Source organism: Cupressus sempervirens, chromosome 7 (assembly GCF_028749045.1).
Source record: "Cupressus sempervirens isolate cs-2001-9-10 chromosome 7, ASM2874904v1, whole genome shotgun sequence".
In the NCBI taxonomy this organism is placed as follows: Eukaryota; Viridiplantae; Streptophyta; class Pinopsida; order Cupressales; family Cupressaceae; genus Cupressus; species Cupressus sempervirens.
The window spans coordinates 95,403,347-95,420,301 of NC_143124.1; the positions used below are offsets into that span (position 1 = coordinate 95,403,347).

At 32.6% G+C, this 16,955-nt stretch overlaps 1 protein-coding gene across 1 annotated transcript; it reads right to left on the bottom strand.

The window, feature by feature from the left end:
* Positions 1–1,909: 1,909 nt before the first annotated feature.
* On the bottom strand, positions 1,910–3,784 carry LOC149545659 (uncharacterized). Its single transcript, XM_089790764.1, has 2 exons — positions 3,007–3,784; positions 1,910–2,923 (listed from the first exon to the last, which is right to left on the bottom strand). The coding sequence occupies exons 1-2, from the start codon at positions 3,352–3,354 to the stop codon at positions 1,928–1,930; spliced, it is 1,344 nt and encodes a 447-aa protein (XP_089646890.1). The 5' UTR covers positions 3,355–3,784; the 3' UTR covers positions 1,910–1,927.
* Between the last annotated feature and the right edge of the window lie 13,171 nt (positions 3,785–16,955).

Here is a 16,955-nt window from a genome sequence, read left to right on the forward strand (position 1 = left end):
GATAGAGCTTCTTTCTATGAATTTATTGTGCAATTGATATAGAACTGGGTTATAAGAAATTAACATGGTATCAAAGCTACGAGCCCTACATACAGAGTCAAGATCTATGACATAGATTATAGAAAAAAAAATGTCTCAAGTTTCTTTTATGGCTATGGAAACCAATGATTGAGAATAAATAGGTTGCAGGGTGGCTATGGTAATCATCCTTTGGCATGGGGTTTGCATGTTACAAATCCAAGGAGCAAGGATGAGTTGCATGGAGACATTGAGGAAGATATTTCTTGGAGGAAGAGATTTTCTTTATATATTGAGAGGAAGAGATTTCCTGGATATGTTGGGAGGAAGATATTTCATGGAGACATTCAAAAAGTGATTTCTTGGAGGAAGAGAGTTCCTTGATATATCAGAGGAAGAGATTTCTTAGATATACCTTGTGGAAGAGATTTCTGAGATATCATGTGGGGAAGAGATTTCCAAGAGAATCTGGGGAAGATGGAGAAAGCAAAATTTTAGTGAGGGAAGCAAAGGCAATTATTCTTGTGGATATAAATTGCTATACTTTCAGCTGCAATTTTCTTGGATTCTTTTGAGGAAGAGATTTCCAAGAGAAGCTAGGGAAGATGGAGAAAGAAAAATTTTAGTGAGGGAAGCAAAGGCAATTATTCTTGTGGATATAAATTGCTATACTTTCAGCTGCAATTTTTTTGTATTCTTCTGAAGGCAGTTTTCATTTCAAGTTTTTGTGTTCGCATCTAGTGAGAGTTATTTTTTTTAGCAAAGAGAGGATTGTGAGGCTGAAGTTATTTTTGTATAATTGTTGTGGTAATCTTGTAGTCTATTATTGCTCTTGAAGCTAGATAGAAGGTGCAGTTGGAGGCTATCTTCATTACAGATTGAGTGGAGAATTGTATATAAAAGTTCCAATATTTTCCTGTTGGCTAACAAATACCAAATATACTAACAAAGCTTTGGTGAATAATACATTTGTATTCTTCAGAGATAAGTTGGGTGTTGTGTAGAACACCTTCCTCGCTAATAGAGAGTGTTAGTTTTTTGTTGTTTGGCTCAGAAGGTGGAGAGAAGTTGTTTTAAAGCAACTTGAGTTGGATATTTAGCAACAACTTTGTTTTTATTCTTTAAAAGAATATTTCTAAGTTTGTGAGTTTGGGAAAAATAAGAAATGATTTAAAGCCTAAGAAAGCAAGAAAACATTATTTTCTTGTAACATAAGTAAAATAGTTGGGCTCTATATATATAACATTGCAATAGCAAACTTGTATTGAATTGGATTGGATTGGATTCTATTGTATTCTAGAAGAGAAAGTTTGTTGTTAGGCTGAATAGAAGATCCAACAATTGCTGGTTTTTTCCCAAGTTGGAGTTTCTAGGTATATATGTGTTATTGTCTATATGTGTTTGACTTGTGTTATTTTTTTCTTCCATTATTTAGCTTCAGTTAATTTTAAAATCAGATAGAACTTCTTTATGTGTATATGCAATTGATCTGTAATTGAATTATAAAAAATTAACAATTTCAACTAGACTGGGCACAATTTCTTTAGACAGATACAATGAACCTGAATTATCTAAAAAATTTGTAATGGAATATCTACCTCTCCAATTCTCCCGGTCTCCTTCACTAATATTACTTGTAAAATTTGAACACAGATAATAAACACAAATATCAATTGTAGAATTTGAAAACACGGATAATAAACACAAACAGTCACACTAAACAGGAAAAAAAACTAAAGCAAAGAATGATATTCAAGACAAAAATTCAAAGGCAGGGTTTTTCCATATAGACATGTAATATGCACCATTCCCTTCACGAGAATCGGCAGATCAAACTGTCTAAACATGCTGTATGCTAGTCAACAAAACGGTGCAAGGGCGGTGAGGAATATGCATCACTTCACAACAATTATCCAGACTGAAAATTCTCACATTCTGACAATTTTAACTCGACTGTTGTTGGCAGGGTTTCAATCTTTTCTAAATAGTCATTTCGACTAATGTCGAGCGTTTTAAATCTGGGACAACAATCTTCAGTAATTGAAATCCGAGCTACACATGTCTCGCTTATCTCTACGACCCTCAGATTGCACAACGCAGGGGAAGGCCCTGACCCAAAAACCAGTTCGCTGAGCGGGCATCCAGAAATCTTCAATCTTTGAAGATTAACCAGTTCTGTAAATCCTTCTGGTAAAGATTTCACTGCCGAGGATTCTATACATAAATTTTCTAGCAGAGTGAGGTTCCCAAGAGTGTTGGGTAAAGATTCCAAGTCGATGCAATCGATTATTGAGAGACTTTTCAAGCTGGATAAATCTCCAAGGGAAACTGGCAGCCTTGTCAAGAACGGACTCCCAATTGTCAGCGATTCCAATTTTCTTAGTTGGCCGATGTTTGTTGATAGATCTTCTAATCTGGTATCTTCAAGACGGAGCTTTCTCAAACAAGCCTGGTTGGTGATTTGACGAGGTAGCTGCCTCAATTTGTGACAACCTGAAAGGTTCAGACTCTTAAGCTCTGCGATATTTTCTAGAATTTCTATCTGTAAGGCAAGTTTCTTACAACCAGATAAATCTAGATATTGCAGTTGTGCGAGCCTCTTAAAAGACTCTGGCAATATCCTCAACCCCTTGCAAGAACACAAATTCAGATGTCGTAGGTTACTTAAATCCCCAAATCGAGTGGGTAATGATGACAGCAGCGTGCAATGTCGTAGCTCCAGAAGCTCAAGCGATTGGAGATCGCAAAACTCGTCTGGCAGCCCTTTAATGCCAAACTCTTTACCAACATCACCCAACAATGATATCTTTCTCAAGTACTTCAGATATGATATTGAACTTGGGAATCTCTCAAAACTGGCGCTCCAGGTACCAGCAATGATAAGCTCTCTCAGCTCCAAAGCAGCCTGCAACCAAATTTTATTTGAGCCAAATTGAAAATACGATTGCAAATAAAGATTTAGAAAGAATAGGAAAGCAAAGAATTTACATGCTCTTTGTCCTCCCACAATCCTTCCAACTCATTAGCACCATAAAGCTCTAGAATCCTTAAATTTCGAAATTGAAGCCATGATGGAAGATATTCAAGGGGAAAATCTTCCCAGCGGAGCCACACAAGGTCTTCTGATAAAAAGGCAAGTTCTTCCGTTAACTCCTTTCCTTTCACAGAAAGAATCTGTAGTCCAGTTGGGAATGTAAGGTTAGGAGATCCTGTGCTGGATTCTCCCATTGACTGATACATGTACCCTTTGAAAGCCACAAAAGCGCCCGCAGGCAGTATCCCTCGAATAAGCTCTGTTTCGGCCTGGATTATAAAAGGGCATGCATAGTGTTTCATTCAAACTCATTAAAAGAAGAGGCAGACAGAAAGATAAAGAATAGGGGTGCTAGAATTGATCTTACCACGGAATGTTTCTTCATATCAATAATCTGGCCTGGGGACCAAACACGATATGGTGAATGTCTTCCTGCAATCTCTCTTCCCATATCCCTAATGTGATCTTGCATCCTTATTATGTTTTCTCCTTCGTAGTCTGGGTCATCGACCAGCTCCACAAGACATTTATTCTCAAGTGTTTCTAAACCACGAAGACCACTCCAATCGGATCCATCCCACAGTGTTAAAGCCCGGCTTTTCTTTTCTCCAATGAGAAAACAAGCTGTATCCAGGAACATCTCTCTCTTGTTCTGCCAGAGCATCGTAGCTAACTTGCAGCCTTTCTTTGATGTGGGCAGGCAACGTGCTCCATACCAGATTTCTCAACTCCAAACTTTTTATGTTACCAACAATCAACTTTTCCAAGCCCATCGGCTTCTGGAAAGAGTCCGGAAACGTCCTCAACTGCCTGCAATGCTTCAGATTTAAATTCTTCAAGCTTTCTAAGTTGCTCAAACGAACAGGTAGTGAAGATAGCATTCTACAGCCTGATAAATTTAGCCATTGCAGCTGTGTTAGGTGATGGACAGAATCTGGCAAGAACATCAAGTGGCTGCATTTCCCCAGATCTAAACACAACAAATTTGTTAAATTGCCAATTCCAGCCGGTAGTGCAGATAGAACTGTAGACGATAATGCCAAATGCTCCAGCCATCTGAGACCATATAATTCTGGTGGCAAACGGCTATCATCAAAGCGAAACTTAAGGTATTTCAGATTTTGAAAATGTTCAATCGATTTTGGAATCTTTCCGAGAGTTTCACTAAATAGTTTGATCGTTCTCAATCGCAAAGGAGGAAGGTTTTTCAGTTGCTGAAATTGGACTATTGACCCTCGAATGCTTTGGAAAGAGTAAATTCCAGCCGGTACTGCAGATAGAAATGGAGACGATAATTCCAAATACTCCAGCGAGACCAAATAACTCTTGTTAAAAATAATGTTTATTATAGTAGCTGGGCATTCAATGCACAGTTCAGAACTTTCTACTTGCTTTTTGGAGCCTCTCTTTTTGTGCAAAATGTGAATTTAAAATTATGTAGAAATCTCTAGAGTGCTTCATTTCTTGAAGCTTCTCAAGAACTCTCTAGAAATATGTATGAGCTCTATAAATAGAGCATTCCTCTCAGCTGTAATAACATGAAGAAATTTTATAGCTCTTTGATATATTTGAATCTTGTTTTTTGCTGCTCTGTTTTCATTCTTTGTGTTGCTGTTTTAATTCATCATGGTATCAGAGCATTTTTAGTTCTTTGGGCTGTGAATATATGATGCTTTTGGAATGAATATATGTGTTTTTCTTGTGTGAATCTTTACATTTGTAGGCTGTAACTAAGGAGTGAACAGCAGTTTGGTTTGGGACAAAAAAAACTACATCAAAGGAAGGATATTGCAGCAAAAGAAAAAGTTTTTTCTTCAACAAATTGGTGAGATTTTTTCAGTTTCAAGCTTGGGTGTTCAAGTTTTTAAATATCTTTCATTCTCATCCAAAAAAAGGAGAGAATTTAAAAATGGAATCACTTGGTGTGACTTTGCCTACAGTTAAATTAAATGGAAAAAATTATTATGATTGGGTATCTCATGTTGAAATCACTCTAACCCTTCAAAATTGTTATGATATTGTGACTGGTAGTGAACAAAGGCTTACAAATCTAGGAAATGATCAAGATAATTGGGATAAAAGGGACAAGAGGGCAACAACACTAATCAAGCTTACACTTTCAAAAGAAGTTTTTCTAGAAGTTCGTAATGAGAGAAGTGGAGTCAAAGTTTGGGAGATTTTGAAAGATTTATATCAAAATTTAGGTGATGTATGGATCTTATCTCTCACAACTGAATTATACAATTTGAAATTATCAAGCTCACAAGAGATAGTTCCACATTTAAGTAAGTTAAAAGAAAAGAAAAATGAGCTTGCTTCTCTTGGAAAAGATATAGATGATAAAGATTTTGTGCAAATTATATTACGAAGTCTTCCAGGATCTTATCAATCATTTATAAGGGATTTAGATACTGTAGATAAATTAAAAAGTATTAAATCAGAAGAATTGTGTGCTTAGTTGGTTCAAGAAGAGAAAAGACAAGTTAAAGAAAAAGAATCATTTGATGGTGAATCTCAAGCATTTCTAATAAAAGGAAAACAATATTATAAGAAGTCACAAGAAAATGAATCTAAAGAAAGAAATTGGAAGAATGAAAATAAGAGTATTTCATATATAGATCATAATAGAAGTAAATGGAAATGTCATTATTGTGGTAAAATGGGTCATAAGGAAAATGAATGTTTCAAGAAGAAAAGAGATGTAGAAAAGAAAGTAAATAATTATCCAAAATTAGGAGACTCTAAAAGAAATGCATTTTGTGTTGCACTTAAAGAAAATAATACTTTCAAAGAAGATTGGGTTATTGATTCTGGTGCTACACAACACGTCTCATAATGAGAATCAATTTGAATCAATAAGTGAAAATAATATAGAGAAAATATATTTGGGGGATAATAGTACTTTAGAAGTTAAAGGGATTGGTAATGTCAAAGTTGATAATGGTTTGTTCAAAAATGTGAAATTAGTCCCTGAATTAAAAACAAATTTGCTTTCAGTATCTCAAATTGCAAGTCAAGGACATAAAATAGAATTCTACAATGATAAGTGCTTAATCAAGGATGTCAATGATAATTATAGAGTCATTGCAATTGGTAAAATGGAGAATGGATTATATAAATTTCAAGAATTTACTTCTAAATGTGGAGATAAACATATGTGTGCTATTGCCCAATATGATGATATGAGCAGGTTATGGCATAAGCGTTTGGGGCACATCAATTTTCAAAGTCTCAAGCTTATGGAGAAATTACAAATGGTGCATGGGTTGCCAAAGATATCATTAAGCCCTAAGGTGTGTGAAGGATGTGCAATGGGAAAACAACATGTGGAAAGTTTTCCTCAAGGTAAATCATGGAGAGCAAAAAATCCTCTACATTTAGTCCATAGTGATGTAATGGGTCCTTTCAAAACATCATCAATTGGAGGATCAAGGTATGCCCTCACTTTTATAGATGATTATAGTAGAAGAATTTGGGTGTATTTTCTACAAAAGAAAGATGAAGTGTTTCAAAAGTTTAAAGAGTTTAAAGCTTTGACTGAAAAACAAAGTGGAAAGTACTTAGAGATACTAAGAACTGATAGAGAGACCGAATACATGAATAAAGCTCTTTTAGATTTTTGTAAAGAACATGGCATTAAAAAGGAATCAACTATCTCTTATTCACCCCAACAAAATGGTGTTGCTGAAAGAAAAAATAGAACTATAATAGAAATGGCTAGGTGCATGCTTCATTCTAGAAATCTAGAAGCTAAATTTTGGGTTGAAGCAGTTCATACTACCGTATATATCTTGAATAGAACACCTACTAAAGCAGTTTTGAACATAACACCAGAAGAGGCATGGAGTGGAAGAAAGTCTATAGTATCTCATTTTAGAATTTTTGGTTGTAAAGCATATGCTCACATTCCTGATGAAAGGAGGAGCAAACTTGAAAGGAAAAGCGAGAAGTGCATAATCGTTGGATATAGTGAAGAATCGAAAGGATATAGGTTATACAATCTTAAAACTAATGAAATCTATATTAAAAGAAATGTATGGTTTGATGAAGATGTTAAGAATGATAATTCTCCAACATTATCTTTCTTTCCAATTTTGATTGATGAAGAAAATTCTACTTCTACCAATAGTCAAAGTCAAGGTGTGCAAACCACTACATGGGATGAGACTCAAGAAAGTGATAATGAAAATCCAAAAAAATTTAGAAGCATCAAAGAAATTTATCAAGAAGGTCCTAGATATATATTTTCTAACTATGCTCTTATGACTAAGGTGATGCAGGTTGACACTCCAAACACATATGAAGAAGCAAAAAGAAAAGAAGAATGGGAAGCAGCTATGCAGGAATAATACAATTCTTTGATGAAGAATGGAATATGGGAACTAACAACACTTCCAGAAGGCAAAAAAGTGGTTGGTTGCAAGTGGACCTATAGAACCAAATTCACATAAGATAGAGCTATTGAAAAATACAAAGCAAGGTTAGTGGCTAAAGGTTTCTCACAAGAAGAAGGTATAGACTATACTGAAACCTTTGCTCCAGTAGCTAAGATGACTTCCATTCGTACAATAGTTGCTTTAGCTGCAAAGTTTGGTTGGAAAATTTTTCAAATGGATGTAAAAAGTGCATTTTTGCATGGTGACTTAAAAGAAGAAATTTATATGCAACAACCATCAGGATTTATTAAGTATGGAGAAGAGAATTTGGTGTGTAGATTAAGAAAACCACTCTATGGTCTCAAGCAAGCACCAAGGGAATGGTACTCATAAATTAATAAGTACTTCCTAAAAGTTGGATTTAAAAGAAGTAATGCTGATCCAGATGTGTATGTAAAATATTGTGATAATAAGGTTGTTATCATTGTATTGTATGTGGATGACTTGGTTATTACAGGAGATCACACACATGATATTGAGATAACTAAAAATCAACTCAAACAAGCTTTTGAAATAACTGATTTAGGACTAATGCACTATTTTTTGGGTATGCAAGTATGGCAAGAAGAAGGAAGAATCATGCTCTCTCAAACTAAATATGCTCTTGATGTACTTAAAAAATTCAATATGAGTGATTGTAAACCATGTAATACACCATGTGAAATAGGAGTAAAGTTAGGTGCTAACTCTACTCAAAAGAAAGTGGATGGAAAATTATATAGGCAGCTTGTTGGAAATCTTTTGTATCTTACTATAACTAGACCAGATATTGCATATGCAGTTGATATTGTATCGAGATACATGGCAGATCCACACATTGAACATTGGAAAGCAGCTAAAAGAATATTAAGATATATTAAGGGTACTTACCAGCTTGGCATTGAATACAAATATGGAGGAGAACCTACTTTAGTTGGATATACGGATTCTGATTATGCAGGTGACATTGATGATAGAAAGTCAACTTCAGGATATATCTTCCATCTTGGATCTGGACCGATTTCGTGGAGTAGCAAGAAGCAATCAACAGTGTCACTCTCATCTACAGAAGCTGAATATATTGGTTTATCAAAGGCATTTCAAGAAGCATTATGGCTTAGGAGGTTACTTGAAGAATTGCATCATCCACAAGACTCTCCAACAACAATATTTTGTGATAATCAAAGTACTATCAAGCTAGCAAAAAATCCGGTATATCATGCAAGGTCCAAGTATATAGAAGTGCATCATTATTTTGTTCGAGATCTAATTGAAAGTCAAGAGGTGGAGCTTCAATTTTGCGGAACAGAAGATCAACTTGCTGATATATTTACAAAAGCATTGTCTATTGTAAAATCTACGAAATTTAGAGATCTATTGCAGCTCAAAGATGTTCCTAATCTCTCCAAATAAACATTATGGGGGGTGTTAAAAATAATGTTTATTATAGTAGTTGGGCATTTAATGCACAGTTCACAACTTTCTACTTGGTTCTTGGAGCCTCTCTTTTTGTGCAAAATGTGAATTTAAAATTATGTAGAAATCTCTAGAGTGCTTCCTTTCTTAAAGCTTCTCAAGAACCCTCTAGAAATATGTATGAGCTCTATAAATAGAGCATTCCTCTCAGCTATAATAACATGAAGAAACCTTATAGCTCTTTGATATAATATGTATGAGCTCTATAAATAGAGCATTCCTCTCAGCTATAATAACATGAAGAAACTTTATAGCTCTTTGATATATTTGAGTCTTGTTTTTTGCTGCTTTGTTTTTAAGCTCTGTTTTCATTCTTTGTGCTGCTGTTTTAATTCATCAACTCTGCTGGCAAACGGCTACGATCAATCCTCCTCAATCGCAAAGCACGAAGGCTCATAAGGGACTGGAAGGGGACTATTGCCCCTCGAATGTTTTGGAAAGTTTTCTGTTTTAATTGCGAAGGGAGCTGCATGCAACCATATTATATATAACTGAATTCAATTCATAAAAGCATGAACCATTTAAGTTTTGACATGATCTTGAACCACAAAAGTAAAATACTTACATCCACATTGTCCTCCCATAATTCTTCCAACTTATTACAATCTTGAAACTTTAAAAAACTTAAATGTCTTAGTGTAGGCCACGTTCGACGATTTTCTTGGCGAAACCTCAAACAACGTCGGAGCCATACAAGGTCTCTAGAGTCTCTAGATAATGACAATTCAAGGAGATGGGATCTTCTTTCCTGAGAAGTAAAATCAGACGCACAGTGTTCGAATCAAGCTCGCTAAAGCAGAGACAGACACGGAGACAGACACAGATACAAAGTAATTTCTAACGCCACGAGAATATTAGAAATCGGCCCTCTATTCATCTAATACAAAATAATGAGGATGCCAATATTAATCTCACCATGGAATGTGTCTGCATCTTTGGCAGTAAAGCATCGAGCTGGTCGATGTGATCCACATCATCCAAAACCAGCTGCGCCCGAAAAGAGCTGAAATGATTTGCAATAATGACCTTGATTTCTTCTACAGCGTCGAATGGCGAACAATTAACAACGATGTCTATAAGAAGCTTTTTCTGCTTGTCAGGCAGAGTGTCTCTGGATGCTGCTTCTCGCACGTCGGAAACAAAACTACAGAACTCAAAGGAGGAAAAGTTTCTGTGAAGTGCTCTTTGGCCAGCGTGGTTTTACCACTACCTCCCAAGCCTAAGATTCCCGTGATTTTTACGTTCTCTTTACTTTCAACTGACTTGAACTCGTGCACAAACTCATCCAACCCAACTGGATGTTTGCATAACCATAAGGGGATTTCATTCATGACTTCCAACACACAATTCTCGATACTCTTCAAAACTGTGGATTCATCCCTGAATATTTTTAACCAAAAATAAAATTAAAATACCACACACTACTTAAACTCGTGTCCGCAGAATAGAACTGGAACCAGTGGATGCAATTTAAAACTTAATTAGAGAATAAGTAGAGAAAACAATACATACTCTTTACAGTTAACCATGTAGCCCGAAAGGAACGAAATAATGTGGAGTGCCGTTTTCCACTCATCAAGCTTTTCTGGGGTAAATATGCCCTTCCTTTCGTGCTCCGAAAATGCGACGGCATACTTTCCTTTTCCTTGCTCAATACATCTGAGATCAGAGGGATCCACATGATTAAAAATGGGATTGATTTTTGCACCAGTTTTAAGCATGAAATTTAGCTCAGCCAAAAGCCATGGTGATTGGGCATAGCTGGGAGAAAAAATGGCAATGTGAAGTTTAGCACTAGCTATGACATGTTGTATTTCTGCTAGAATAGAATCACAATCCTCAAGGGTTCCCGCATCAAGAAAAACATGCAATCCCATGGAACAAAGCCTTTTGTATATGGTAGTGGCTAATGTTTGTTTCTCATCACGTCCGCAATAATTCATAAATATTTCGCATGGCGCTGTTGAGGTAGATACAGAGTAAGGGGTGATCTCTTTAGAATCGTTTTCTGGTTGAGTTTGTTTTTCCCAGCGTGTGGAAGAGGAAGCCATTCCTATCGAATTAAACTCAATTGAACACAGAGAGAATATGGTACGAGGAGCAGTTTAAACTCGACAACTGACGGATTTCAAGGGAAAGATAAGTGATACAATTCTCACAGGGAAGTAATGAAACAAGAAAGCAAATGGAAGCCTGTGCACCTTTGCGTAAGTAAATCCTCGGTGCAGGACGCGACACCTTCCTTGTGAATAAATGGAATCGTTTGTTTGCTTTCCCACAAGAACAAATTCCTCGAAGACTTTATTGAGCGAGAAGATTCCCCGAAAATCGGGCACCAGCTACCGGGCCTGCCGTTTAACATAACTTCCGTCTTCTACCATTTTTTCCGTGCTGTGAGATGTGATTTCAAATACTCTCACCTATCGTCACTTTTTATAAATTTGACATTGAAGTATTCTAATTTTTATAAGTTACGATTCACATTGAAGTATTGTAATTTTTAAAATTATGTATGGTAATAAGCGATTATTATTATTATATAATGTTTATTTCTTATGATCATAGCATCCAGCATGAAGAATAATAGACAAGCTATTCTTGCATTGTATTCAACCTAAATCTAAGGGTGGCTTGGGCTTATTGGACCCTCAAACTCGAGGGGTTTGCCTAGTTGCCAAGTGGATAATTAGAATTATTGATGGGGAGGAACCTTGGAAGAAGTTGGTTCAGTTTCGTATTTTTCAAGCATCTGCTTATAATAGATGGCAATCAGTTAGATGGGTGGATAAAATTCTATTGGCCCCTTCCTTTCATATTAAAGCTTCCCTTCCTTTGCAGTCTATCTGGAAAGCTTGGCAGTCAGTTTGCAAGTTTTTGAATTGGAGAAATCCTTCCTTACAGCATGGTTTCAGTTTCAGCGATTCTTCTATTTGGTGGAACAAATTGGTTCAATATCATGAACAACCTCTTGCTGTAGCTTTTCATAAACATGCTCATTATCTTTTTAAGAAAGGAGTTCGTAAGTTCAAAGATTTGTGGGACTTCAATTCTATTGATTGGGCGTCTTGGACAACCATTAAACACAATTTTCTTTTGCACATCAAGTTCAAAGACTTTATTATATTTGTTAAATCACTAGTCCCTATCGAGCTTGCCACGAAAATCTGCATTCCATTGGAATGCAACTTTTCAAAGGACTGGTTATGGCTGTCTACTCATCAATTTGGCCACCTCCCCCTCAGGAAAATCTATTTAAATCTTGTGCCGCCAATGCCTTTAAATCCACGACTTAATAACAAATGGAATTGCAAATTCAATGAAACCACTTGGAGTAATTTGAGTGCCCAGATCTGGCTATCTAAAGCTGAGGCTAATGCTCAACTCTTGGCCTGGAAAGTTTTACATTTCAAATTGCCAGTTGGTAGTAGGCTGAGATGTTTGCTGACCCAACCTGTTAAATGCCCATTTTGTTTGCGAGAGGAAGATATGAAACATCTCTTTTGGGATTGTATATGGGCTAAGAAAAAGTGGAGTGTTGTCTTCACCTTTCTTCCAGCTATCTTTGAACATTCTTTAAGTTGGAAGGAAGCTATTTTTGGTGTTAATCTTAAAAGTAATATTGTGGGCGACTCTTTGTGGCAGATCATTTTACTTAACATTTGGAAGTGCAGATGTAGGGCTGTATTTTCTAATTCTACAATGCATCTTGAAGGAGAAATTTTTCAGTTTTACTCTGACATCATTTTCCAGATAATTTTTTTGTGTAAACTTTTGCAGGGAGGACCCAAGGCCCAGTTGAAGATTAGTAACCAGCTTGACAGGATTAAATACTAGCTGCTACAGCTTTTTAAAAGAGATGCTTTTTGCTCGAAGGAGTTTCAACAAATGTTAACATTCAAGCTGTAATGTTTGTTGTTCGGTTGTAGCTCTTTTGAGTTGGTTGTGTTAACATTCAGCTGTAATGTTCTTTGTTTGGTCATAGCTCTTTAGAGCCGGTTAGTTGCTGATTGGTTGTAGCTCTTTAGAGCTGGTTAGTTGCTGATCATGTTGTCCACTTTATGAACTTTTGATTGACTTTCTGTATATTATTCTTTTTGCATTATTCAATAAAATAAAATAAAAGTTTATTTCTTATGATTTTTTTTCAACTAAAACTCACAATGAGATATTTATTGTTGATTAGAAATTTTAGATTTTTTTATAGTGAGTAGCTTATTTGTAGTTATCATTTGAGATCAATTGTAGTGTATTTTTTTTATATTCAATCTTTATGAATGTTTAGAAAGCTTACAAGTACTTGTATTGTATTTGGCATAGGGTAATAAATTATTAATACATTTAAAATATTTTTATAATATAAATTTTTAATTAATTATTATAATAGGCGATTATTATTATTAAATGTTAAGTTCTTATGATTATATTGTTATTTTTTAATTAAAACTAAAAATAATATATTGATGCTTGATAAGAAATTAGAAATTATATTTATTTAGGAGGTAAGTTATTTGAAGTTGTCATTTGTATTATAAATTTTGACATCAATTTTACTGTTATTTTTTTCTCTTCAATATTTATAAATCTTTAGAAAAGTATATACTTACAATTATTTTTCAAAATCTAAACCTCACCAAATATCACTTTGAAACTCTAACAAAATTTACAAATTTTAAAAATAAACTATTCAAATAAATGATGTAGTGGATTTATCTTTTATTTGAAATCAGTATTTTTGTTATTATTTTATAAAAAGTTAATAGAAACAAAGCTTATTTTGTAGGTCAATAGAAGCTATTATGTAATTTAACTAAGTTAATTACATTCAAATAATTAATTTTTTAGAATAATATTTCAATATTACTATTTTAATATTTTAATTAAAAGTAATTTAAATAAATCATGTTCATTATAAGAATAAATATATTATTAAAAAACTATTTGAATTAGTTATGTTTTAATAATATATATTAATTTAATTATTAATATCAATATTATGTAAATTTAAAAACGATATTATTATTTTTATAAAAAAATAATAACTTAATGTAAATACTCAAAATAATATTATCATAAAAAAATATTATTGAAAATTTATCTATAATAAATATGATATCTATGGTACCCATAAAAAAAATGATATCTATTTAAATTATTCAATTAAATTTATATATCTTTAAAACAAGTTTTTGATTTAAGATTTAACAAGTGCCATGTTGTGGCTCGTATTTGTCTAAGTTGTAATAGTTTAATTAGAAACAATAGTAAATAAGAAAATTAATAAAATTAATTGTAATAATAATATTTAATATAATTTAATTAGTATTTGATTAATATTTAAATAATATTAAATGTAATTTTTACATGAAAACTTTTATTTTAATTTAGAATGATTATAAAAATTATCCTAATATTTTTTAGTAGAAATCTTTATAATTTAAACTAATTTCTAATTATTATTTTTTATGAATGTAATGTTATTATTCAACTTAGTTATAATATTAATTTTCTTAATATAGGAAATGAAAACTAAAAAAAATTAATGTCTCGATTTAAATGTGAAGTATAAATTAAAATAAAATAAAATAATGATTTATTTACAATTCATAGACTTTTAATCCATTTTAGTCATATTAGCTAAAATGATGAAATTTCTTCAAATTATTGTTTTTAGTAAGAAAAACTTATATATTACTAAATAAATTTATACTACCAAGTATTGAAAATGGATATATGTACATGTATGTATAATTTAAATAATTTTATATTTATTGCTAAAATATTATTTTTATCATTTATATATTTATAAATATTGTGTATTAAATTAAGAAAGTTCTTTATTATAGGTAAAAGAGGTTTTGAGTTCCCACATTGTTTAGATATAGTGTCTAAGAAAATGAATAAACACGAATAAAAATAATTTTTAATACATTAGAATAAATATTTAATTTTCACATCTTTTTAAAATGTTTTGAAAAATAATAATAAGTATTTAATTTTGAAAAATCATTAGATATTTATTATTAATTAATTTTCTTATAATCCTCATATATCAGTAGTGCTTCCTTAAAATCTGCTCCTATAAGACTCAAATTATATGGACCAATCAATCGGAAGAAAATTAATTTTAACAAATTTAGAAAAAAAAATACTCAAATATAAACATTGCAAATTTTAAAACTTTAAATATAAAATAAAAATACTTGTATCTAATTGGTAGAAATTGAAAAGATTAATCACTAGTTAAACTTTTAGTATTTTACCCTATGAAAAATACAATAAAAGTACTTGTAAGCTTTATAAAGATTCATAAATATTGAATAGAAAAAAATTACACTATAATTGATCTCAAAATTTACTATACAAATGATAACTACAAATAAGCTACCTCACTATAAAAAATCTAAAATTTCTAATCAACAATAAATATCTCATTATTAGTTTTAATTTAAAAAAATCATATTATTAGTTTTAATTTAAAAAAAAATCATAAGAAATAAACATTTAATGATAATAATCGCTTATTACCATACATAATTTCAAAAATTACAATACTTCTATGTTAATCGTAACTTTTAAAAATTAGAATACTTCAATGTTAAATTTATAAAAAGTGGTGATAGGTGAGAGTATTTGAAACCACATCTCATAGTATAGAAAAAATGGGAGAAGACGAAAGTTATGTTAAACGACAAGCCTAGTGCAAATAAGTTGCACCATAGCCAGTGCTGAAAAATTGTAGGGCATCACGATCCCAAAATATCGTAGTTCGGTCTTTTCAAATTTCCTAAAGGTCTGGTTGGCTATGGGAATAGGAATACAGGAATAGGATTAGCTATTCTAGAATAGAAAACGGGGTTACATATTCTTATTCTCTGTTTGGTTCAGCCATAGTTTGATGGCGAATTCAGAGACTCAAAAATTTATGTTTTCTAAAATAAATAAAACTGGAATACGAATACGTATTCCAATTCCACCTATTTGGGTGGAATTGTAAAACCTCATTTTTGGGCCAAAATTGGAATGTGTATTCCTATTTCATTTCGTATTCCAATTTTGATTTGGTGCATCCAAATGAAGAATTCAAAATTTTAAGAATTTACATAGACCTATTCCGCTTGTATTCCTATTGCCAAACAGGCAACGCTATACTTAATGGCATTCAAGTCTTCAATATAATTATTGAAATAAAAAACTAGCTACATAGCATAATGATGAAAATGATGTATCTCTTTTTCATTGGGGGAGAGCGCTCACATTTTGCACTCTTATGTGGACTACACATGCACTCTCAAATTTTACAATTTTATTTTTAATTTATTTTGTCTAGTTGGTAACCCCAACAAATTAAAATTGCTTGGATGAAGTCATCTACATGGTATGTCAACAAGTCAATATAGGGAAACACGTTTAAAATAGTTCAAAGGTTAAAAAGATGTGTACCTATGCACTTAATCATGCTTAATAGTCTAAAAAGAAGTAAGATCTTTACTTATGGACTTAATCATGTTTAATAGTCTAGTGACTTGTCACCACATAAGTGGTATTTTTAAAAAAAAAAAATCTTCCTTGTAATTTGAAACTATGTATCGATGGGATATCTTTACTGCCCCACTTCATAGCTTGCCAAATATAACATGTTTTGGAGCCTAGTCATTTATTGGAGCTCCTCCCCAATTTTGTTTTGAATTAACTTTTATTAGAGTAATTTAAAGATAATAATTAATTTATAAGTGATATATTTGTGTAAATTAGCTCATCACATTATTATATTATAATTTTATTACTATTGATTTTTTTCATTTCATATTTTTATTTATTTTATTTTATGCTCATCATTTTATATCAAAACAATGATTACAAACTTGTCTTGGGCCACTTTTACATTGGTATATTCAAATTCTAAAATTTCCAATATTCAAATTTGATTTGAACCAACCTAATTTATGTTTTTGTTCAAAACTTGTAGCTTCATTACAGTTCAAGATGTCTCTTCAATTTCCCTAAGCATAATT

What these genes read in the sequence shown, in the direction of transcription:
- LOC149545659 (XM_089790764.1), bottom strand. Translation starts at nt 3,354, where the DNA reads ATGAAACACTATGCATGCCCTTTTATAATCCAGGCCGAAACAGAGCTT. An exon ending in TGTGGGAGGACAAAGAGCAT is followed by an intron (nt 2,924 to 3,006) that starts GTAAATTCTTTG and finishes ATTTGGTTGCAG; the next exon opens with GCTGCTTTGGAGCTGAGAGA.